The 26,015-nt window shown below is 39.9% G+C and overlaps 1 protein-coding gene across 1 annotated transcript in view; it reads left to right on the top strand.

Annotated features, from left to right (window-relative positions):
- The window catches only part of LOC149141012 (alcohol dehydrogenase-like 3), a 49,078-nt gene extending 23,341 nt beyond the window's left edge, over positions 1-25,737 (top strand). The window contains exons 5-10 of the mRNA XM_089453256.1: positions 24,636-24,718; positions 24,815-24,890; positions 24,974-25,035; positions 25,176-25,271; positions 25,378-25,539; positions 25,627-25,737. Coding sequence (XP_089309382.1) covers positions 24,636-24,718; positions 24,815-24,890; positions 24,974-25,035; positions 25,176-25,271; positions 25,378-25,539; positions 25,627-25,737 — 590 coding nt within the window. The remainder of the gene's footprint in view (positions 1-24,635; positions 24,719-24,814; positions 24,891-24,973; positions 25,036-25,175; positions 25,272-25,377; positions 25,540-25,626) is intronic.
- The last annotated feature ends 278 nt before the right edge of the window (positions 25,738-26,015 follow it).

Genomic DNA, 26,015 nt, shown 5'->3' with positions numbered 1-26,015 from the left:
TTTTCTTTTTTCTTTAAATGTATAGACAGAAAGTTGAAAAAATTAGGAAAGAAAGATAATTTTGGAATTTTTTTTAAATGCATGGAAAATTGAAAAAATCCTAAAAAAAAAAAATTAAACACTAACATTAAAAATAGGTAAAATTAGTTAAAAAAAATTGATTATGTAAATATATTTCTATTTATAGATATTCACATAAATAATTAATTTTTCAAATATGTATTTATTATTTCTATTGTATAGACAGATAAGTTTTTAACCTATAAATTTAGATAAATAAAATTTGAATACTCATATTCAAAATATGTTTCTATTAAAAAAATATTTTATGTAATTTTTTGAAATTATATTTTGTTTTGCTCAAGCAAGAAACGGACCTTCTATTCAAATTAAACAACAAGGAGGATACATAGTATACAAGATGTCAATGGTTTGACATACCCTCTTAGTTTGAGAACTGAGCAACATGCTCAAGAACGTGACTAAGGGCCTACAAAACATTAAAACCAACAAAGCCAAAGGGCGGCCTCAAAAATGAATACGAGTCAACCCGATGGTGGGAAACATGCACGACATAACGGAGTCGTTGATCTGCATCTGCAAAATCCAACGACTGAGAGGGATATCAGGCAGGATAAAAGAACTAGGATTACCCATCTGATGAGGGCAGTAATCAAAATAGCTTGGAGACACGTGTAACACGGTCAGTGGAATCAGAGGCATATCCGAAAATCCGCTTATGGTATAGCCGACGCCTGATACCCAGGGACATTGTAGAAAAAACGTCACGGTCCCACTAGAAAAACTGTCATGGTCTTCCTAGCGACACATGTAACTCCTTTTGTGGCATCAGAGACATTTCGGTAAAACCACTTCGGGAACACTCGGCTCTTTGACAACCCTGGTAACTACTGCTAAACCACCTGATTCTAAAGAGAAGCTTCGAACCACTTTTTAGTTTGATGTTTTTTCTCCTTTGCCCACCAGTCCCCTACAAGATCCTAAACTTGGGCTACCAGTTAGAATTACCCTTGACTTCCAACCACTTAGATATCTGTCGGATGTTTCCCCTTGGAGTGATGATAAAGATCCCTGTCTTCGCGCGCTAGAGTGTTGCAGACCTTTCTCAGTTGTCCATTCTGAGCAAACTCCCATTAACAATACTTGTTTTCTCTTGCGCAAATCACCCCTTCATTGGCTAGCCTGTCAGCCACTCTGCTGGCATCTTTGTGCACGTGAACGAAGCTCAAAGTTATAAGAGTTCTAAGATGAGATTGAACTCGATGAAAAGCTTGCGAGAGTCTCTAGTGGTTTGAAACTTTGTCTGGACCTGTTGTGCCAGTGCTTATCCTTTTGACTGAGTTAATCGTTAATTCTGAGTCTACCTCTATGATAATATTATGTAAATTCTACTCTCTTAGGATTTCTAGGCCTTGCTCCATGGCCATGAGTTCAGCCATATTGTTGGTAGCCCTCCCCAAATGAATATGAAAAATGATTTTGATATTGCCCTCTGCATCTCTAATGACTCCCCAGAAATCTGCGTCCCCTGGGTTCCCTTTTGAGGCTCCATCTATGTTGAGTTTTAGGAAGCCTTGGGGAGGGGGTTGCTAGAACGCCTTGCCATCTGATTTGTTCCTTGCTTTCTTATGGGTGTCAAAAGGGTCGTTATACTTAAGTCCCAACATTTCAAGGATGTGAGTGTCCCTTTGACTCGGCGATTTCTCTGGAGGATGCTTCAGAAAGACATTAACTGTTTCTTTGAGCTGTTTTTTGATCTAAGCCATGATGCCTTGAGCTGAACCAAATTTATCCTTGAAGATCTCGTTGTTGCGTTCTTTCCACACATCCCATATCAAAAAACCTGGAATCAGTGTCCAGGATACATTGACTGTCTCACAGTCCAAAAAGTCTTTTCTCCACTTCTTTAGAGTAGCAGTAATATCATCATCCTTCCTGACTGTCTAGTTGAAGATGGAGGCTACCAAGTTCCATATAGAGGAGGTGAACACACAAAGGTTAAGAATGTGATCCATGGTCTCCTCCTGCAGGCCACATAAATGGCATTTTGAAGGACCTGCGAAACCTCTTTTCCTAAGATTTTCCCAGGTCAGAATCATTTTATGCTGAACTAGCCATATGAACATTTTGATCTTCATCTAGTGAGGGTTGCTCCAAAGGTTTCGCCATGTCTTGTCAGGATTTGGATGATCAAATCCAGTGATTATTCTTTTGGCTTCTTTGAGGTTGAAGTTGCTCTCATTGTTTCTACCCCACCTTAGTAGGTCATTCGAGTTAGAAGTTAAAATTTGCCTTTTTTCTAGGATCTCTTCTAGGACTTTAGCCTGGGCCTTCAAAGGGGTCACTGCACTGTATTCTGGTACCCTCCAGATTCTCCATTTCCTTTCCTCTCTTGACTAATCCTAGAAGTCACATACCCTTTTTAGACCTTTATTGAGGGTGTCATCTCTGATGATATCTAGGCCTTCCCTGCTGAGATTTTGTTCCTGTTGCTAGTTGTTCTCCCAGAACTAGGCAAGATTCCATTTCTTATCTCCCAGAAACTATGATTTTGAACTAAGGCTCTGTTTTCCCAAGCCTTGTTCCAAATATGAGAACCCATAATATGCCCTGACATCCAAATGTGGTCCTCTTCCTACCAATCCATTGCATACTTTTGTTTCCACAGCTTGGTCCATGGGTTGTTGGTTTCCTTTAGCCATCTCCACCAAAGTTTTTCTCCCAAGACTTTGCTCAGGATGTCTGGGTCATGTAGACCTGAACCACCATGGGTTTTGGGTTTGCAAAGCTTCTCCCACTCTACCACAACCCATTTCTTTTTCTCTTCTCCTTTACCCCAAAGAAAGTTTCTTTGAATATTCCTAATTTGCTATAAAAATCCTTTTGGGGCAGGAAGGGATGAAAACATATAAACTGGAATGGTTTGAAGAATAGCCTTTGTTAGAATTAATCTTCCTACTAAATTCAAAGATCTAATAGTCCAGTTATTGACTTTTTCCTTCAGTTTATTCGTAATTGACTCCCATACTTCCTTCTTCAAAGGTTTATCAGTGAGAGGCATTCCCAGATATTTAGATGGAAGATTCTCTCTTTGAAATCCCGGAATTCTTGAGAGATGTCTTTGGATGGAAATATACGCATTGAAAAAAAAACTTTTGATTTTTTGAGGCTTACCTCTGTGCCGGCGGCCATGGAAAAGTCATGTAGGATTTGTTTGAAGGCTTTGGCTTCCTTGACTATGGGTGTGCCTTGCAGCATATTATCATCCACAAATTGTTGATGAGTCAAAGTGTCCCCATTCTGAGTGAGTTTTAGCCCCTTAATTCTTCCTTCTTCCTTGGCTGAGTTTATCATTCTGCCCAATCCTTCCATCATGAGAATGAAGAGGAATGGGGAAAGAGGATCACCCTGCCTGAGGCCCCTTGAAGGCCTGAAGGTTCTTGATGGAGAGCATTGAGAAGGATAGAGAAACTTGCCATGCTAAATAGGGCCATAACCCACTTTATCCAGTTGTAGTCAAAGCCATAAGCTTTAAGAATTTCCTTTATGTAAGGCCAGCTTAGCTTGTCATAAGCTTTTGCTATGTCTAGTTGTATTATCATCCCTGCTTGCTTTTTGGTCTTGAGGGAGTGCACCACTTTGTGAGCTTAGATGATATTGTTGAGAATTTGTCTACCTTCCACATATCCGGTTTGCTCCTCTAACACAAGCGATGGAAGTAGAGGTTGAGTCTGTTAGCAATAAATTTGGAAATGATTTTATACACCACATTGCATAAAGCTATGGGTCTAAATCTTTCAGGTGTCATGGCTTTTTCCTGTTTAGGGATTAATGCTATGAAAGATTCATTAATCACTCTAAGAAATGTTCTCGATTTTCTCGGGTCCTCCACCACATCTAGAATGTCAGATTTGACAATTTCCCAGCATGTTTTGAAGAAGTCTACATTGAATCCATCTGGGCCTGGAGCTTTCCCATTATGCATCTCTTTGATGACTTCCTTGATCTCTTCTTCTGTTACTTTCCTATTGAGATTATGGTTGTCTTCCATCGTCACCAATTTTGGAATGTTCTTTGTGAAGCTTTTGATGAATTGAGATCTATCTGCAATGTTTTCCTCAGCTATGCTTTCGAAATGTTGCACCAGAACCGATTCCATTTCCTTGTGAGTATTTAACTCTTTCCCTTGTGGATCTCAGAGTTTAGTGATCCTGTTATGAGCCCTGTGTTTTATGGTGGATTTGTGAAAGAATCTAGTGTTTCTCTCCCCTTCCTTTATCCATTTTATTCTAGATTTCTGTCTCCATAAGATTTCTTCCTACTTGCATCTATAGTCCCATTCTTGTTGTAGAAAGTCTGCCTGTCCTTTCCTTTCCTCAGTGAATCCTTCCTTGATGAGAATTTGATTAACTTCTTGTAATTTTCTTTCTACGTCTCTTTTGGCTTCAAATCTGTTGCCAAACTCATTTCTGTTCCATTCTTTGAGCCTTTGTTTGATATGTTTGAGTCTTTGATGCGGGAGGAACATTTTTGTGCCCTGGGTGGGCATGTATTCCACCCACCAATTTCTAATATTAGAAATGAAGTTGGGGTGAGTGAGCCATGCATTTTTGAACCTGAAAGGTTTGTTCCTTGGGGTTCCAACAAAAGAAACTTCCAACTGGATCGACGAGTGGTCTGAGCCTCCAAAAGGAAGGATCCATGTAGTCATAGAGTGACCGGAAAGAAGGAGATCCTCCGAGATTATGAATTTGTCTAATATTGAAGCAACTTGGGTGGTTCCCCCTCTCCTTTTGTTCCAAGTGAAGGTGCAATTTGTTGTTTCCATACTCATCAATCTCATGTTGTCCATGAAGTTCTGGAATGCCAGTGAGTTGCGTCCTAACATTCTTCTTCCCCCTTTTTCCTCAGAGAGGAATTTGATCATATTGAAATCCCCTCCCATAATATAGGGGATAATAGAGTGTCTCTCTCTTAGCTCCTCCAGAGAGGTAAGGAGCTTTAGTTTTTCTTCTAGCATTTTAGGACCATATACGTTTGTGATCAAGTAGCACCCTGTGTCTCCCAAAGGTTGTATTACCATTGAAAGGTGATTTCTAGTAGCTTCTGCGTCTATGATCTCAAATTTTTGCGGATTCCATAGGTTAATAATTCCCCCCGCTGTGTTGATTGCTTTGACTTCAAGGAACTCGTAATTGTAGAGCCATTTGCTGTGTAATTCTCTGATCTTGTCTACTGAGCATTTTGTTTCTTGAATAAACACCATGTCTGGTTTTTCTTCTTTTATTCTGTTACTGAGATTTCTTTTCTTTCTCTTGCTACCTAGCCCCCTAATGTTCCAGGATGTGAGCTTCATAATGATATGTTTGTGAAAGAGTAGCTGGTAAGATCTTTCATCTTAGTTGAATTAATCATGAGTTTCCCGCATGCTGACAAGAGTTCATTCTGTCTCCTTCTTCCACTTTTCTTTCCTGGGTTTTTGGTGGAGTATCGAGATGTAATCTCCATTTGTTTGACCAATTTATTCTCCTGGCTGTCATGGTTCCTTTTGACTCCTACAACCTTTGTTTGGGACCTTTGGAGGAATAGTTGTTGCACTGTATCAAACTCCTCTTGTGGTAGAGAGTCTATCCCTTTGTTGGTTCCTTGTTCTAGAAAGTGTTCTAGTTCTAGGTTCTCCCTATCCAGAATCTCCTGTAGGTCTTGGTCCTCTGTTCCTCCTTCACTTGGGGTCATCTCCTGGTCCCTTCCAAGTCCTATGGTGCTAAGTGGATTCTCCTTTAGTTCATTATCTAGCAATGTGATGTCCATGTTGTCCTCTTTTTCTTTTTTCTGATGGAGTTTCCTCCAGATCCTTACTCTGTCCATTTTATTGCCCCTCTTCTTCTAAAATATCAAAACTATTGTGAATTGGTATCTTGTTCTCACTAGGTTTCTTTTGGTTCTTTTTCCCCCTCCTTTCCCCCTGCCTGCCACTTTGGTGTATCCTTCAGGATCTCTTCTGATGTTGCCTTTTAGTTTTTCCTCTCTTTTGTTGAGTGGGAATTCTCTAAATAGGTGCTCATGTTCATGACATTTGCAGCATCTGAAAGAGATGTGTTCATAGTCAACCACCTGAACCCAGTCCTCATCATACACTTCCAGGATGACTTTCTCTGGGAGTGCCCCCGATAAGTCCATTTCTACATAGATGCGGGCAAAGGAGGTATATTTCCCTCGCAGAGTTGCCTTTGATATCTTTATAAAATGTCCTAATTTATTACCTATAGCTTTTAAGGATTCAGGAAGCCAGTAATCTAAAGGTGAGGAATATAATCTAATCCATACTGGGACCAATGTGAACATTTCTCGCTCCGGCACAAAGTTCATCGTCCAAGGTCGCATGTAGAGACCTTTGACAGCACAGAAGTATGGTCCACCTTCGAAAATTCTATCTTTGTCCTCCAGGTTTGTGAATACCACTGTAAAAAAACCCTTAGACCCAAGATGTATGTTTAGTTCTCCTTTTGGTTTCTAGGTGTTTTTTATCCATGTGTATAGTGCTTTCTCCATGGGCCAAATACCCATAAACTTGCATATGACCGCATAGGTTGCCATGTGATCTCTGTGCTCCTGCAGAGCCGGATCATTCAGGACCACCCGTGGTTTAATATTGGACTTGGGTTTGCAAGGTCCCGTTGTAGCTCTACCCTCCATCCTCTGACCACTGTCACCCGCTTTCGTATCCTGCCGACCCTCCTCGTGGGTCCCTTCCTTATCATGGGGTTTGTTGCCTTCTGTCTTTTGGGTTCCAGTAGTTTTTGTCTCATTCTCCGAAGGATTTTAGAGCTTGTTCCTACTCGTCGCTTTGCCTCTGTTTCAAACTACATTACTGTAGGAGGGAGTGGAGCTCCCTCCTCCTTGCCCCTCCATAATTACCAGCTTTCTTCTGTCACCCCTGTTTCAAACCCTAGTTTTTTCCTCCCCTAGATCACTAGTAGTTCCAGTAATTTTTTGAAATTATAACTTACATTAGATTTAAGTTTTAAAATGAAGATAGAATTTAAAGGGGAGTGAGGTTTTTTTTGAAATAAAAAGAGATTTTGGAAGTTTTAAAATGAAGATAGATTTTAAAGGGAAGTGAGCTTGTTTTGAAATAAAAAGAGATTTTGGAGGGAAGTAAGGTGTTTTTTTTTTTTGTTAACTGTCTAATTTTTTATATTATTTATAATTATTAAAATATTCAAAAATTAAAATATAAAATGAATATAATGCATCACTATGTACTATCAAGTTGATTTGTGATGTCTTCCGTTAGATGGGTTTGAATCTCATTAATAAATGAATCAATTTCAATTTTTTGAACAATTGGACCAATTAGCTTAGAAGAATCTATATGAAAGAGGAATAGTTTCTTTGTAAAACAATTTCATTATATTTGAGGACTAGTTTTCATGAGATGAACTAGTAAATAGTCCTATTGAATTCCCTCCATATGATTCCATAATAAATTATAAATAAATAGTCCAATTCAATATCCTCCTTATGATTTTTATATAGAATGTAAGTAAATAGTTCTATTAAATTTCTTCTATATGAATATTCATGTTTAGATTGTAATACTAGTGATCCAATTTTTAACCAATGTTGGTTATGTGTAATTGTTAAAGTGTATTTAGAGTTCCAATCTATTCGACAAATTTGGCACAATACTAGGTGTGATGTGCTAGAAATAGACAAAAAGAAGATGGTTTTTTCTTTTTTCTTTTTTCCTTTTTCTCTTTTTCCTTCATTTTCATTTGAAAAAAATAGTTTAATTTATCTTTTCAATATTGAAAATTCAAAATGAATTCTTCTCCTTAGTGTGAGAAAAGTTGTTAGGCCAATCCAACCATCCAATGGTGAATGATTCATGTGGTTAATCCTTAGCTTGAGTTTGGATGTCTAAGGAATGAGGAAGTGAGTGTTTAAGTATAGGTCTCAACTCGAACTCACAAGGAGCTTAGTGATTAGTACTCATACCCAAAGGTGAAAAAGGGAAATTTGAGCATCTTATGACTCATTTATGTAACAAATCATTCATGATTATAAAGGCTCATAGTAGATACAAAACAAGTCAATTAAGCACACAATGAGAGTCAATTAAGCCTGACTCAATTAAACCCCTTGATGTAACCTTTCTATTAAGACCTTGAGGAGTTAGTCCCTAGAGCCCTAGCTATCGGAGAATTTTCCTTTCTAGATCTAAGGGAGGATTATTATGGTGGTTGCATATTGTGGAACCCACTTTCTCCTTAAGTTGCTTCAGTATAGTCTCAAATAGGCGATATGGGGGATTTTTTTCCTCCTTGAATATTCTTTTGTTCCTCCCCTTCCAAACATTCCATATAATGAAGCTTGGTGTAAGGGTCCATGCTGAGTTGAGAATTTCATGTTCTGAAAATTTTCCCCTCCAACTAATGAGGGTATTGAAGATGCTTCCTCTGTCCCTGTCAGATTGTTGAAAGATTTTGGCAAATATGTCCCATAACTAGGCGGTGAAAATGCAGTTGTTGAGAAGATGTTCCATTTTTTCTTCTTGCTCCCCGCAGAGTAGGCACCTAGAAGGCCCAGAACACCCCTCTTCCTAATGTTGTCCCAAGTCAGGATTTTCCTGTGGTAAACTAACCACATGAAGAGTTTAATTTTCATCCACCCCTGGTGCCTCCAAAGTTTCTGCCAGATTTTGTCTAGAACCAGGGGATTTAGCTCAAGGAGAATACCTTTGGCTTCTTTGAGATTAAAGGTGCCCTCTTTATTATTGCCCCATCTTAGCTGGTCTTGCCCCTTAGAAACTAAGATCATCATTTGTTCCACCATTTTCCTTAGTTCCTTTGCTTTAGTTTTCAAGGGGTTATTATTTCTGCAATCAATGTTCCTCCAGATTCTCCATTTCTCCATAGAATGAGTATTATCCCAGAAGTCCTTTACTTTAATTAAGCCTTGTGAATCTGTTTCATGTTTAAGGTCGAGGAAGTCTTCTTTTAACTGTATTGGTTCCTGTTGCCACTTATCTTCCCAAAAAAGAGCTTGATTCCCTTCTCTGATTTCCTAGAAACTATTGTCTTGAGCTAATCTTCTATTTTCCCAAGCTTTGTTCCAGATGTATGAGCCTTTAATATTACCTGACATTCTGATGAGATCACTAGTTTGCGAGGATCTTGCATATTTTTCTTTCCATATATTTTCCCACTGATTCTTTGGATTCTGAACCCAGCCCCACCATTGTTTGGCCCCTAAAACCTTGCTGAGTATTTCCTGATCGTCCAAGCCAAGCCCTCCGTGGGTTTTGGGTCGACAAATTTTCTCCCAAGACACTAAGGCCCATTTCTTCTTCCTCTCCTCCTTACCCCAAAGGAAGTTTCTTTGTATATTTTTGAGTTGCTGAAGGACTCCTTTCAGAGCTGGGAGGGCAGATAACATAAAAATAGGGATGGCTTGTAGAACCACTTTAGTGAGAACGAACCTGCTTGCAAGATTTAGAGATCTGAAGGTCCATTTATGACTTTATCTTGCAACTTATTCATCAAGGGTTCCCAAATTCTTTTGAGCATTGGTTTAGCCATTAAAGGGATTACCAAATATTTTGAGGGAAGGGCATCCCTTTGAAAGCCAAGAATTCTAGAAATATTCCTTTGGATCGCAATATTGGTATTAAGGAAAAATATTTTTGATTTGGAGAGGTTAACTTCCATACCTGTGGCCATGGCAAAGACGTTCAAGATTTGTTTATAAGTTGTAGCTTCTTTGACAGTGGGGATTCCTTGTAGCATTGTATCAGCAACAAATTGTTGATGGGTTAGAGCCTGACCATTATCTGTTAGGAGAAGGCCTTTAATATTACCTATTACTTTAGCATGCTTGATGGACCTACCAAGTCCTTCCATCATGAGAAACAAAAGAAATGGAGAGTGTGGGTCTCCCTATCTGAGGCCTTTGGAAGGGCTGAAAATTCAGAGGGAGAGCCATTCCCCAAAATAGAGAAGCTGGAGGAAGTAACTAAGGCCATCACCCACCTGACCCAATTATGATCAAAACCAAAAGCAATAAGTACCCTTCTCATATAGGTCTAGTTTACTTTATCATAAGCTTTGGCTATATCTAATTGCATGATCATTCCATCTTGCCTTTTGCTTTTTCACGAGCGAACCACCTCTTGAGCTTGAATGATATTGTCTAAAATTTGTCTTCCTTCCACATAGCCTGATTGTTCCCCTGAAACTAGGGTAGGAAGCAAAGGCTTAAGTCTATTCACCACTACTTTGGATATTATCTTGTAAACATCATTGCATAGAGCTATGGGTCTAAACTTATCCGGTGTTTGAGCATCATCCTGCTTACGGATAAGGGAGATAAAGGAGGTATTCAACGCTTTCAAAATGGTTTTGTTCAACCTGAAATCCTCCACCACATTTAAAATATCTTGTTTAACAATATTCCAGCATGCTTTGAAAAAATCCAAATTAAAACCATCTGGGCCTAGTGGCTTTTCCATTCTACATTTCTTTGAGGACATCATCTAACTCCTTTTCATAAACTGGCCTATTTAGATTGAAATTGTCCTCTCTAGATACCATCTTTGGTATATTTCAAGTTACCTCGCATATGGACTATTCTCTATCCGAATTATTTTCCTGAGTAATGCTTCGGAGTCCCTTCTTTGTTCTTAATTGAAGATATTATGTTATGCATTCTATTTGCCATGGTGGACCTGTGAAAAATTTTCGTGTTACGCTCCCCTTCTTTTAGCTATTGGACTCTAGATTTTTGTCTCCAAAAAACCTCCTCCTGTTTGCACAGATTGTCCCATTCTTGCTGATATTTATCCACTTGATTGCTTTTGTCTTGATCAAATCCTTCCTTGAACAGAGCTTGGTTGAGAACCTTCATTTTGTTTTCAACTGATTTTTTCTCCACAAAAATATTGCCAAAATCATTTATGTTCCAATCCTTTAGTCTGAGTTTGATATGCTTTAATCTTTTATGAGGAAGAAAAATTCTTGTTCCTTGAATTTGTAAATCTTCTATCCACCATTTTTTAATATTGTTGAAGAAATCTGGGTGGGAGAGCCAGATGTTTTCAAATTTGAAAGGTCTATTTCTAAGAATGCCCATACTTTTGATCTCCAGTTGAACCGGCCAGTGATTTGAGCCTCCAAAGGGGAGAACTTCCACTATTACTTCCTTATTTTTTAGCATCAGATCCTCCGAGATCATGAATCTGTCTAACTTTGAGGCTACTTGAGACTCTCCTCCTCTTTTATTATTCCAAGTAAAGAGGCCAGTATTTGTTTCAGTATCTACAAGGTTCATATTGTCTATAAAGGTTTGAAATTCCAAAGAGTCTTTGATTAGGATTCTGATTCCTCCTTTTTTCTCTGAAAGAGATTTTATCATGTTGAAATCCCCTCCCATGATCCAAGTTATTCCTACATGTTTGTCCTTGAGATCCCCCAGCGAGTCTAGAAACTTGAGTTTGTCAGCTATTCTTTGAGGGCCATAAACATTTGTGACCAGATAGGGGTGCCTCTCTCCTACAGGTTGGATGACGACTAATAGATAATTCTTGGTAGCCTCAACATCTATAATACTAATTTTTTGACGGTTCCAAAGAGTGAGAATTCCCCCCACTGTATCCTCTCCTTAACTTCTAGAAACTCAAATCTACTGAGCCATTTACTATGGATTTGTATTATTTTTTGAATGGAACATTTCGTTTCTTGGATAAAGATAATGTTTGGCATTTCTTGTTTCATTCTATGACTGAGTATTCTCTGCTTTCTCTTACTCCCTAGACCTCTGATATTCCGAGATGTAAACTTTATAACTAAATATTTGTGAAGGAGTAGCTGGCGAGATCTTTTATCTTACTTGAATCTATCATTAGCTTACCACACTCCATCAAGAGTTCATTCTTCTTTTTCCTGCTTCCTTTCTTACCTGGGTTTCTTGTTGCTAGTCCTGGAGTAGTTTTCATCACCTTCACTCCTCTGTTGTCTTGCTTACCTATATTTTTTCCTTTTTCCAACGCATTAGTCAGTGTTTTCCTTAAAAGCAACTGCTGTATTCTATTGAGTTCTTCTTGAGGTACCGAATCCACTCCTCTTGTGGTTCCCTGAATCAAGAACCCTTCCAGATCTAGGCTTTCTTTATCAAGTATCTCCTATAGCTCATGGTCCTCCAGGTCCATTTCACTCTGGGTCATATCCTGATCCATCTCGAGTTCTGTTTCACTCATCATGGTTTCTTTCTGATAATCAGTTTCTTGGTTTTGGTCACATTCTTCTTCTTTTCTCTTTTCCCCAGGCTTTCCTTCAATAACTTGATCTTCCTTTGTGATTTCTTCGTCTTCTTCAAGAACTTGGAACTTATTTTGACTAACCTTAAGCCTTTCATCTTGATGTTTCTTTGGTCCTCTCTTGCTTCCTTTTCCTCGATTGACCACTTTTTGGAAGCTATGCATTTCCTTCGCTGTATTAGCCTTGCTGTTATTTACTACTTTCCCGAGTGGACAGTCTCTAAATAGATGGCCATGTTCGTGACATCTACAGCATCTGAATGGGATATGCTCATAGTCTACTGTTTGCACCCATTCTTCATCAAAGACTTCTAGGATCACTTCATCTGGTAGAGCTTCTTAAAGATGCATTTCCACACATATCCTAGCAAATGAAGTGTATTTCCCTCTTCTTATGGCTTGAGAAGCTTTGACAAAACGACCTAATTTATTGCCTCTGGCTGTTAACGATTCATTTTGCCAATAATCAGGAAGTAAAGAATAGAGTCTTACCCAGACCGGTACCGAGGTAAAAGTCTCACGTTCCGGGACAAAATTCATCATCCATGACCTCATGTAGAGTCCAGTTGCTGCATAGAAGTAGGGTCCTCCTTCAAATACTTTGTCATTGTCTTCAATATTCGTGAATACCACAGTGAAGAAACCCTTTGACCCAAGATGAAGGTTGATGCTCCCTTTAGGTTTCCAGTGATATTTGATCCATGTCTGCAATGCTTTTTCAATGGGCCATAGTCCCATAACTTATAGATAATAGCATATGTCCGCAAGTGATCCCTATGTGCCTGTAGGGCAGGGTCGTTTAAAACAACTCTTGGTGTGATCTCAACTTTGGGTTTGCAGGGTCCCTTTTGTTTCTTGTCTTTAGTGCCCTGTTTTTTGTCTTCTCCCTCCTTGTCCTTTGTGCCATTGATTTTTTTGGTATTGCCTCCTGCTGTCTCCTCTTCCATAGTTCTTTTCCCTTCCTCTGGAGCACCTCTAGTATTTTCTAGAGGTTTCTTACCTCTACTAGCAACAACCTCCTTGAAGGAGGGAGAGGCTCTCCCTCCTCTACGACCCTCCATGAGGAACACCGTCCGCGACCCACTGAAACCCTAGAAGTTTGTCTTCGCTGTTCAGAAAACTAGCAATGGTTCAATCTTCTTCTATACTACTTTTTACTATGCTAAGCTTTACCGAATTTTTTTTGTAACATTTGATACAATTACTAATTTAATACAATTTTAAATTTTAATATGGAAAAAAAGAAATAATTTTCTACTGTATTGTTAATTTAAATTCAGTGGAGAGTGAAGCTCTTTTAATCTACTCTGAATTTAATACAATTTTAAATTTTAATATGGAAAAAAAGAAATAATTTTCTGATGTATTGTTAATTTAAATTCAGTGGAGAGTGAAGCTCTTTTAATCTACTCCACTCATGAGTTATATTGGAAATTATTTTTATTTATTTTCTAAATTGTCGAGGAAAACATTGTGTCCAAATCATTGGAGAATGCCAAGGGATCACTGGCGATTCATTTAATCTTTTAATCATCTGCACCGCATATCTGCAGACCGATGTTCAATAAATATCTGGTGAAAGAGACCCTTTCATCGTCACAAAGACGGTCCAGCATAGGTTAATGTCATCGAGTGCAGAGAGATTAAGTGGGCCTGCCAAGAACTCTCTGTTATTAATGACATATGGTGACTAATTTAAAGACAACAAATGAGCGGTGGACGTCCATCTCACATATTGCCTCGATGACTGAGCTTGTAATGCCCACGTCCATGTCCACCGCCCCCTCCGACCAACTCAGAGAAAACGATATCCCTTATTTTTCCATCAGAAAACTATGCCAGTCCATCCTTATTCACATGGCGTCTAAAAGTGGGAATTATTCAATTGCATCGCTTCTAAAAGTGGGAAGTATTCAATCTCTAAACCAGAAGTATTACATCCAAGATGGTGGTTTTATCTGGACTCTCAACACTTTTAGTGGGAGTGCTCTTAACAACTTCTGGTTTGAATAGCTCCTTTTGCTTGGTGGTTGTTTCTACATTTAAATTCCTTAATGGCATATCCTTTACTAGCATTCTTGTTTGGAACTTCCCTCACATTTCGTGGCTTGCTTTTGTGTTTCTATGCTCTCTCTCTCTCTTATTTGTCTCCTATAGTTGTTCACTTTCCTCAGTTGAATATTTTGGCAAGCATTATGTCTTCCTCTTAATTCCCTCCCAAGTTGGCTCATCATTTTGATGGATTGTTGTCTATTTTCTTACTTAGTATATCCTAGCCTCATTTGTTGCTTGATCACCTTGCTCTTTCCCATCTACACATGACTACTTTCTTTGTGCCTACCACTTGTACCCTTCCCCCTTTAATAGCTTGCTTTCAAATCATTGTTGGGCCTTTCACCATGCACATGTTCATTGAGGCGCATCCTATTACCAATAAAGGACCTCTTGGGGAAACTCATGTATCCACTAACACCTAGTGGAAACAACTACCAGGTTTTGGGAAATTACCCTAGGTCCCATCCAGGAGGAGCTCACCCACATTGCACGAGAAGCAACCTCTCGGTGGCATCATCTTTGAGACATAGAGGTTCTCATAGAACTAGCAGATTGAGGGCCAGATGTTGGACAGACATGCGGTTGTTTCAACTAATGCACGTACATGATTGACTTATATTGGAATTAGAATTTTCTCCTTAGTAGAATCCTAATGGGCCAATTCAAGCATTGAGAAAACATCCTACACTCTCTATAGCATTTGCATCACCATATGAGGGACTTGGTCCAACACCTCAATCACCTAAAGCAACACCTTGGTATTCTTCCCACAATATGAAGAACTCTCAGCAACATTCAGGAACCCATTAAGGTTGTTGCTACAAAATTTGATTCCTCTGCTTAGTCTTATGCTATTCTTAGTCTTATTGTGTTTTATGGCATTACAAGCTATCCTAATGACCAATCCAACTTGCTTTTTAGTATATGTATAATCTTTTTTGGTTTTTTAAACACTATGCTATCGTGTGTCTCTCTACCGAGTGTGAACATGTGAACCTTTTGTCATGGTTTGGTCTCCCAAAAAGAATGACCTAAAGTATCTAGCATATCCATGTCCACTCATGTTTAGGAGAAAATAAAATATGTACCACAAAAAAAAAGCATGATATATATATTTATTTTATACATGCACAATGTTAATATTTAATATATATTAGATGGTATAAATATATTATATTACCATGGTGGCAATACCTAATTTACAATTGATAATTGTTCATATAAACATGTTTCTTAAATGTTTAAATCTCATTTTATTATTTAGATAGAATGGTTCAACTCTTATTTATAAATTCTAACAATAAATAAAGTTGTTCTTAATTTAATTATCTTGTAATAAAATATACTCTTTACTTATATATATTAGATTTAATTATCCATTATATATTTTCTAAATTTTACCAAAAACTAAACTACCGTTCATCACTTATTTAAAATAAACTATGCACTTATTTAAAATTAACTATAATTGCAAGTCTTATTTTATATGTTATAATTATTTTATATAAAATCTATCTAAACCTTAACGATATTTGATAATATTTTTTTTAATATATTTATAAATATTAGTTATAAAATTTTATTGTTAAATTTTAAATCAAAATAATTAAATAAATTATTTTTTAAATAAAATTTTAATTTAAAATATCTTCATCTAAAAATAACTCAACTCAAACAATATCTCAAATTAAAAATAATGAATTATTTTTCCAATTAAAATTAATGAATTAATTTTCTATTTAAAAATAATTAATTAAAACAATTAAATTTCTCAATTTATTAAAAATAATAAATTAAAAAATTTAATTTATCTATTTATTCCATTAACCAATGCACTGTTGAGATTCTTTTCCAGCCACATGAAACGATGACAGGCTATTCGCGTTGCTTCTAAAATAGGAATTATACAATTGCATTGCTTCTAAAACTGGGAATCATTCAATCAAAAAATATGGACGGTTTATGATTAAATTGATTAATATACACCGTTGATTCAACTGTTTCTGCTTTCTCCATTTATTTCGCAATGGTTTGAAGTCTGTATCTGACTTAGACAGAGTTAAAGTTCATTTAATAATCTGAATGAAGATACTACCTACATTGGGCCGGAGGTTAAAATGATTAATATGGACTGAATGGGGTAGAAAAGTTGTTATATATGTATATATATAATTGATTATTAATAATATATAAGATTGCTTAAAATTTTATATTAAAAATATTAAATGAAATAAATTATATTTTTAAAACCAAAATCTTATTTCAAAGATAAAATTAACCAAACTTATTAAAAACAAAAACAATATTCTAATTAAAATATTAAATTCTCAAAGACAAAATAACAAGCATATAGGAACTTCTCTTATAAATATACAATGTCAAATGATTTTGAAACTGAAATACATGGTGAGCGCCTCTAGTTAAAGAATCATGGAAGAAACAATGAGCGGAAACAGTGCTATGAATCATGTCAATGAACGATTTCAAAGAATGGGCAGCACAGCCGGTGATGTTATCACTTGCAAAGGTAAAATTATAGATTTTTTTCAAATTGATTGTGTATCCATCATGCTAGATTAGTTGGATTGTTTTTATACTAATTCTTGTTAAACGAATGAGAAAAAACTATATAACTGAGGACTGAGAGCATGCACACCACGCAGGGCGGCAGTAAGCACGAGTGGACAGTAGACACAGACAAAAGAAACCTGGAACGAAGACATATAACCCGCCGAGAAGAGAAGAGCAGGGGAGGCCAGAAGGACTGCCGAATCAGAGGCGTTTGAACATTTCCAGAGCCGGGTTGGGTTTTGCCATGTAGCTTTGCCCAGGCCTGGAAGAGGCACCCTGCTGGTCACCTGACGGTTCAGTCTTCTGCTCGTCAGCAGGCTTGTTGTCTTTCCCCATGAATTGCTGCAGAATCTTGATCAGCACAGCGAGTTTCTTCGTTATGGTGTCGACCTGCTGTTGGATTGCACTCAGTTTAAACTCGCTGCTTTCCACCATGGCCATGTGATCATGCGCAATAGTTTCAGCAAACTGCTTGAGTTTACACAGCTGATCCACGTGCTCCCCCTGGACGTCCATGGCTTTGGCAAGGAGGGTCTTCATTCGCCAAGCTTCTGCTTGAGTTCTTACGAACTGAGTGGCTCTGGTGCTGGGAGTTCCCGGGTCCTGGATCCAGTCGACTTCGTTTTCGATTTGCTGATCAGAGAGTTTGATTTCCTCATCCTTGACCGTGGCCTCTAAATAAATAATTATGCGCTTGTTTCGCTGCGAGGTTCGTCTCTCGAACATTTCCCTGCCCTGCTGCAAATCTCTGTTGGCAGATTGATTGCGGCTAGTCTCCCCAGCTATAGTGTTGCTCTCTTGCCTGGCAAGATCTCGATCGTTAATTGCAGAAAGAGGAGGGACGAGAATGCTATCCACAGAAACAATGTCTGTCGTTGGGTGATTGAGAGTGATTATATAATCAAAATTGGGGAGTTTTCCGGCGAGTGATCGGATAAATTTGTGCAACTTGCACGTCTGCTCACCATTATTGCGACGTGAAGGAATTTTGTTTGGGATTTGGGATAATTGAGCCCTCCTACGGTCGCCGCGCCCTGCATGCCCCAAAATGTGCCATGTGTCCCTGTTCGTTGTAATGATTCGGCGGCTCATATCACTCCAGATTATGGCTCTGCCCAAATCTTTGTCATCTGCTGCGTTCATGGTTGCCCTCATCCTGTATGTCCTTCGCATGCTGCTTGGAATAAATGTTATACGCCTAGTCAGCCTGTTCATGCCATTATGGAGAAGGTCTATTCGACCCTCCGGACGGGCTCCACTGTCGTCACCATATCCAATTGTGAGAGCTGGATGCACTTGCTCTTTAACTGCGGGTTGTCGACCTGCTGCCAACAGCTGTCCCAAATTTCGTTGGGGTGTTCAATCCCATGATTAGCCAAGTGGTCAGCAACTGTATTGGCATTACGCCTTACTGCTTGAAAGATGAGTCCTTTCATTGCCCCGATCATTTTGGCAATGTTATCTGTGACTTTGGACAGTCGCCAATGTTTGGTTGCCTTGCTAGCCGGCGTTCCTCCCTGAATTCTCCTGGCTACATTAATGGCCACCTCTGAGTCTCCTTCAATTACTGCCTTGCCTGTTTGATTAGTTTGGAGGATCCTCAACCCTTTTTCCAGCGCCGCAAACTCCATTTCATTATTGGTGCCTTCCCCCAGAGCTTTGCTGTAAATGTAGAGTATGTCTCCTTCATGATTTCTGATAACTCCTCCAATCCCTGCTTGGCCGGGATTGCCTCTCGAGGCACCGTCAAAGTTGAGTTTTAAAAACCCTTCCGGTGGTGGCCTCCAGCTCTTTGGTTCTGTGTTGAAGTGTTGCTGTTGATCGGATGAGCCCTGTTGAGGAGCATTGAGCAGGTTGAAGGCTTCCAGTATTCGTTGGTCCTCGGCCGAAGGATGATTGTCAGGATCTACCTTGCATTTCACGAGGATTAGCTGGCGCATGTTTTGGATTAAGATGCTATGCAGGTATTCTATGCTTCTATGCTCATCCTGAAAAATTCTGCGGTTTCTTTCTTTCCATAGGGTCCAAGTGATGAAGCCTGGTAGAATTTTCCATATGTTGTTGATTCTTGTGTTGTTGGAGTAATTGGTAGGCCAGTGCGTGATGGTATTGTGTATGGATTCCCTGTCTCTGTTTGTTTGCTTCAATGTAGTTTCCATTCGTTGCCATAATTGATCGGCCCAGTTGCAGGAGTTGAAAAGGTGGTTCATGGTTTCTTCTGCCTGTTTGCACATGGGGCAAATGGAGGGGCCTTCGAAACCTTTTCTGCGCAAGTTCTCCCACGTGAGGGTTTTCCTGTTCATGAGGAGCCATAAGAATGTTTTTATTTTAGGCCAAAATGTGGCGTCCCAAACCTTGCTGCTCCACTGAGTCGCCTCCAGTTGCTCCGAGAGTTCAAGTTGCTCTCTGGCTTCTTTGAGAGTGAAGTTCCCGCTGCCTTTCATACCCCATCTCAGGATGTCGTTTTCTGTGGTCTTCCTGATAGTGCGGTTATTTAGGCCTTTCAGGAGGTTTTTTGTGCTGTTATTTTCTTCAATTGGGTTCTCCTCATCCTGGACAGCCCATTCCCTCCATTCCTGGTCGCAACTGTTAGGGTTCCAGTAGTGGTGGACTGTGAATTTTCCCCTGTTCTGGCAATCTGTTTTGAACTCTTCCAGCTCTGGTTGTTCCAGTTTTGGAAGCTGCTGCCATGCATCTTCCCAAAAGAGGGCAGTTTCTCCGTTGCGGATCTCCCAAAAGCTATGGTCCTGAATTAAGTTGCGGTTTCTTCTGGCTAAGTTCCATATTGGAGAGCCCTCCGGAGTTTCTTGTATCCTGATTAGGTCCTGATTGTTGTAGTGGGGAGTGTATTTCTCCTTCCAGTGTCTGGCCCACGGTAGGTTGGTTTCCTTCAGCCAACGCCACCATAACTTGGCTCCACATGTCTTGTTGACGATATGGGGGTCAATTAAGTTTAAACCTCCAACTGCTTTCGAGGTGCAAAGCTTGCTCCAGGCCACTAGTGCCCATTTTCTTTTTTCCGCATTACCACTCCATAGAAAGGATCGTTGGATGTTTCTAATCTTCTGCATGATGCCGCTAGGGGCTGGCATGATGGAAAGCAAATACTGCGGAATGGCCTGCAGAACAGCTTTGGTTAGGACAAGTCTCCCTGCTAGGTTAAGCGCCCTGTGAGTCCAATGCTTGCATTTTTTCTCCAGTTTTGCTAAGATGTTTTCCCAGTGAATTTTTTGCCAAGGCTTGGTGGTGAGAGGGGCTCCCAGATACTTAGAAGGGAGAGAGCTTTTTCGAAACCCCAGGATATTGGAAAGATGGATCTGGATGGCAGGATGAGTGTTGAAGAAGAATATAGTCGATTTGGCCTGGTTTATCTCCATACCTGAAGCTTTACTAAAGAGATGGAGGATACTTTTGAAGGCCGTAGCCTCTTTGACAGTAGGAGAGCCATGTAACATTGTGTCGTCAACAAATTGCTGGTGCGTAGTGGCAGGAATGGAGGGGAAAGGGCGTAGGCCAGAAAGCTTTCTCTCCTCTCTTGCTTTGTGAATGAGCCTACTGAGCCCTTCCATGAGGATTACAAAAAGGAAAGGGGAGAGAGGGTCTCCTTGACGAATACCACGGGATGGGGAGAATGGAGCAGAGGGGGATCTGTTTACTAGGATGGAAAAGTTGGAAGACTTGATTAGAGCGAGGATCCATTTGATCCATTGCGAGTCAAAGCCGAAGGCCTTTAGAATGGCCTCCAAGTAATTCCAGTTTACTTTGTCAAATGCTTTTGAGAGGTCTAGTTGCATTAGCATACCTGGAAGTTTCCTTGTCTGTAGGGTGTGAATCATCTCCTGAGCTAAAAGGATATTATCTAGAATCTGCCTGCCTTCCACATACCCTGATTGTTCTTCTGAGATAAGGTTAGGAAGAACAGGCTTAAGTCTATTTGCAATGACTTTAGAAATGATTTTGTAGATCACATTGCAGAGGGCTATAGGCCGAAACTTGTTAGGGGAATTGGCTTCTTCTTCCTTGGGGATAAGCGCTATGAAAGTGGCGTTCAGGGATTTGAGAATAGAACCTGAGCGTCTTGAGTCTTCGACAATTTCCCATACCTCTGTTTTGATGGTTGACCAGCAAGCTTTGTAGAAGTTGATTGTAAAGCCATCCGGTCTCGGTGCTTTATCCATTGGCATGCTTTTGACCGCTTCCTCCACTTCCTCCGTTGAAACTTTTCTGAGCAGTGCAGAGTTTTGCTCTGAGGTTATGGTGCGTGGTATTGCTTTAGTTAGTTCCTCTATGGCCTCGGATCTATCTTCTTGTGTTTCCTTAGCTATGTGCTGAAAGTGCTTGGTGAGCAGCGTTGATATGTCCTTGTGGTTTTGAAGGATTTCCCCTGTTTCATTTTTGAGCCTAAGGATTTTGTTTGCTCCCTTGTAGTCCATAGTTGATCTGTGGAAGAATTTTGTATTTTGCTCTCCCTCCTTCAGCCAATGGATCCTTGATTTTTGTTTCCACAAAGTTTCTTCCTGTTGGCAGCGAAGTTGCCATTGCTGCATCAGAACCTTCTCCTGTTCTTTTGAGTCTTCTTTGTAGGTCCCGGAAGCCCATTCTGTATGAATTTGATTTAACTTTCCTTCAATAATGTTCTTTTCCTGGAAGATGTTTCCAAACTTTTCAGTGTTCCATTCTTTGATTCTGTGTTTGATGTGTTTTAGCTTGCTTTGAAACTTGAACATTTTGGTACCTGTTAGATCCAATGGTTCGTGCCACCATTCCTTCAGCAGATTTGGGAAGTCGGGATGAGTTAACCAAAACTTTTCAAATCGGAATGGCTTGTTTCTGGGGGTGCCAAGAATGGCTGCTTCCAAAGCTATGGGCTAGTGATCCGATCCTCCACTGGGGAGGATATCAGAATCCACAGTAGCTCCTCCGAGTAGGATGCTTTCCGAAATCAGAAATCGATCCAACCGGGAGGCGATCCTATTGTCTCCTCCTCTTCTATTGTTCCATGTGTAGGAACCATTTTTGGGGAGGATGTCTACGAGCTTTGCAGCGTCTATAAAATCAACAAATAGCTCTGAATCTTTGTTGAGCTTTCTGAGACCTCCCTTCTTCTCTAGCAGGGATGTTATCATGTTAAAGTCTCCCCCCATGATGATCTTAGAGGTGGGGTATCTTAACTTTAAATTCATAAGAGAACTAAGAAAAGAAAATTTGTCCTCTAGTCTTTCCAGGCTATAGACATCAATGCATAGGTAGGTATCAGAGTTACTTGTTATTTGAACTTCAGTGGCAATAAACGAGCGCGCAGCCTCCATTGAGATGATGTTTATTGCTCGGGTGTCCCAAAATGTAGCTATGCCTCCTTCCCATCCGTGACTGGCTACCTCTATATATTTGATTGGTTTACCAAGTCTCTTGCTGATGATCTCTATTTGGTTGGTGGCGCATTTGGTCTCCTGGATGAACATGATATCTGGCTTTTCCTGTTGGAACTTTCTCTTGAGTAGTCTCTGCTTAGCTTGGCTGTTTAGCCCTCTTGCATTCCATGAGATGACCTTCATTGGTAACTAAAAGACTCATTGGTAGGTCTGGAAGGCATGAAGAGCCTTCATTTTCCCAGAATTAATCATTAGAACCCCGAGGTCATGCAATACCTCTCCGCTGGTTCTTCTGCCTCTTCTTTTATTTGGCTTTCGGCCTGTAGGGTTGAGAGCTATGAGTTTTGATTGCTTACTTGTACCTTTTGCGATGCCTAATCTTCTGTTTTGCCTTTCGATTTCCACTTTTTGTCTTTCTATGAAGAGATCACTGATTTTCCTGATTTCTTCTTCAGGTATGTTGTCTAGCCCTTGGGATTTCCAGCTTTTTTCCAGAGCTGGTAGGTTGACTCCTTCTTTTTCTAGGATTGCATTGAGCTCTAGATCCTCACTTCCCCCATCGCTGGTTAACATATCAGTGTCTTCATCATGTACCTCGTCGTGCTCTTGCATTTGCACTTCTGTTCTGAGTGTATTTTCCTCCCCATCCTGAATAGTATGTTCTATCTTGTTGTCTGGTGCTTCAATGCGTTTTGTGTCTCTGTTAGTGCCTTCTGAGTCTGTGTCCGTTTCCAGGATGCTGAAGGTGTTAGTGATGATACCATGTCCTGTCTCTGCTCTGTGTGTTCGTTTCCTGTTGGCTCTCTGTCGTAGTTTTGGCCTTGTGAAAGCCTCTTTATTCTTTGTTGCTTGTTCTTGTTTGTGTTCTTCCCCTGTTTTGTTGAGAGGGCACTCTCTGACTAGGTGTCCGTGCTCATGGCACTTTCTGCAACGGAAGGGGATCTGTTCGTAGTCGATGGCCTGATAGTAGTCTTCATCTCTGAATTCTAGCCACAGGCCTTCATGCAGGGCCCCCGAGACGTCCATCTCAACACAAATGTGCGCACAGGAGGTATATCTTCGTTGCACTGTGGCTTCAGAAGCCTTGATGAAGGTTCTGAGCCGGTCTCCAATCTGCTTGAGCATTTCCAGTCCCCAATAGTCTATGGGTAGTGAAAATAGCCTGATCCACACTGGAACTTGTGTGAATGTCTCTTGTTCAGGTACAAAGTTTGCCTTCCATGGCCTCATATAGAGTCCAGCAGAGGCAAAGAAGTAAGGGCCGCCGTCGAAGATTCTGTCCTTGTCTTCTAGGTTTGTGAAGACAACCGTGAAGAAGCCTTTAGCTCCAAGGTGGAGTCTAACGTCCCCTTTTGGCTTCCAGTGCTGTTTTATCCATTGGCAGAGAGTGCGTTCTGTTGGCCATAGTCCCATAAATTTGCAGATAACTGCGTGCTCCATCATGTGGTCTCTATAGGCCTGAATATCTGGATCTGAGAAAACAACTCGGAGGGTTTCCTTTTTCTTAGGTTTGCAAGCCCCTTGAGTTGGCTGTTTGGAGCCGGGGTTGTCTGTCTTTGCTTGCTCCTTTTCCGCTTGTGATTGCTGCTCTTTACCATTTTCTTTCCCGCCTTCATTGTGGGCTGTTATTGGTACTGTATTCCTTTGTTCTGCTTCCGGTCTTTTACCCTCTGTCTCCTGTTCATTATTGGCTTTGCCCTTCATCGGGGGGTTTTTTCCTGTCTCTTTCTGCAGCGGCTGTGTCCTTTCTCCTCTGCTGCCGCTGCCATCCTTACAGTTTCCAGAGCCATTGATTTTAAACCCTTCTAACGTTTTTTGCTTTTGCACGACGACCTGCTTGAAGGTTGGGGTCCCAGTGGACCCCTTGTTTACCATTTGTCGGGTCAGTCCTCGACCTCTGTGGAGTAAATCTGCTAATCTGTCCCTTTCCTCGACCTCTGTGGAGTAAATCTGCTAATCTGTCCCTTTGTGCTGCCAGAACTGTTGCTGAGGTTACAGGTTGCAGCTGCAAACCCTAGGTTGCTCCCGCCATTGTTATGCGTCAGTTATCTTGCTTTTATTTACCCAAACATTTTATCTAAATTACAAATTTCAAAAATATTTTAAAATATGATAAATAAAAAAATTACTTAGAGTATTCAAATTTCAAAATATTTCCAAGACCTATAATATGTTAATTTATAGTAATTACCCACTAAAATTATTTACAAACAAAAGCCTAAAAATTATGCGTTGCACATGCCAGCCGAAATAAGATTCCATTAAACTTTTTGTTGGAGATGTACATATCCGACATGCAGGTGTTGGTGCTGCGTGGAATGCAGCTAACGTAGAACAGGGCTCAACAGTAGCCATCTTCGGTCTCGGTTCAGTCGGCCTTGCGGTCAGTAAATTTTACCTAATTTCACATCTAGACCCGTCACGAAATTTTCGAATGTTTTTCATGACTTACCTATTTGATTCACCGAAATTTTCGAAGGTTGCTGAGGGCGCCAGAATGAGGGGAGCATCCAGAATAATTGGAGTTGACACCAACCCTAACAAGTTCCCCAAAGGTAAATGAACACATCCACACTTCTGCAACTTACTAAGTTGTTAACGCACAGACTCAATCCATAATTTTCTTAATTCCCTGCAGCCATGGCCCTAGGAGTAACAGAATGCATCAACCCTAAAGACTACTCCAATCCCATACACGAGGTATACTTTCATGTCCTTTCGGATAAGGCACTACATCTGAAATTCTGTGTAGCTGATTTCAATACACATCTCTTATTAACATCCTTGGGAAATCCTGTAAATTCTATTCTTATTAGCTCAAGAGGTCAACTTTCTGGCAGGTGATACAACAAATATCAGATGGAGGTGTAGATTACAGCTTCGAGTGCATTGGACATGCATATATAATGTACCAGGCATTCTTATCTGCACATGATGTAATTTCCATTTCTCCTTTCTCTTTCTCTAAAAAAAAAATTGTGCAAGTTTCAAACCCCTACACTGCAACAGATGATGTACTTAATGAGTGTTAATTTGGCACAGGGGTGGGGTTTGGCAGTGCTGGTTGGAATCGATCCGAGCTCGCGCAGGATAAGCCTTCGTCCATTGGAATTTTTCGATGGAAGGAGGATTGATGGATCAACATTCGGGGGATTCAAGGGGAAAACCCAACTGCCCGACCTGGTTGAAAAATGCATCAACAAGGTGCAACCAAATTCATGTCGTCTGTTAATTTTCAAATTTGTCTTTAGCGTTGAAGAATATATAACAGTTTTGGTGTGTTTGTTGCAGGAGATCAGAGTGGAAGAATTTGTTACACATGAGTTGCCCTTCTCCGATATAAACAAAGCATTCGATTTGTTGTTGGAAGGAAACTGCTTGAGATGTGTGATGTATCTATGATGCATCTATGATCGAAGTATGGTGCCACCAAATCATCCACTTTCAAAAATATTTATGTTTAATATAATCATGGTATTCCATGCCGTACATATATACAATGCCCTGCAACCTGCCATAACAGGTACCCTACATATGACAATAATAGTCAATGTACCCTGATCCCGGCCTTCATAGATTGACAACAGTAATTTTTTGATATTATTTTTTTATAAATATTAAATATTAGTATATATCTATTTTAAATATAGATTTTTTATAAGTTTAAATAGATATAATTT

Source organism: Pinus tabuliformis, chromosome X (genome assembly GCF_031772625.1).
Source record: "Pinus tabuliformis cultivar Carrire ecotype Pingquan chromosome X, CPIR1, whole genome shotgun sequence".
NCBI classification, from domain to species: Eukaryota; Viridiplantae; Streptophyta; class Pinopsida; order Pinales; family Pinaceae; genus Pinus; species Pinus tabuliformis.
This window is presented reverse-complemented; position numbering and strand designations above follow the sequence as displayed.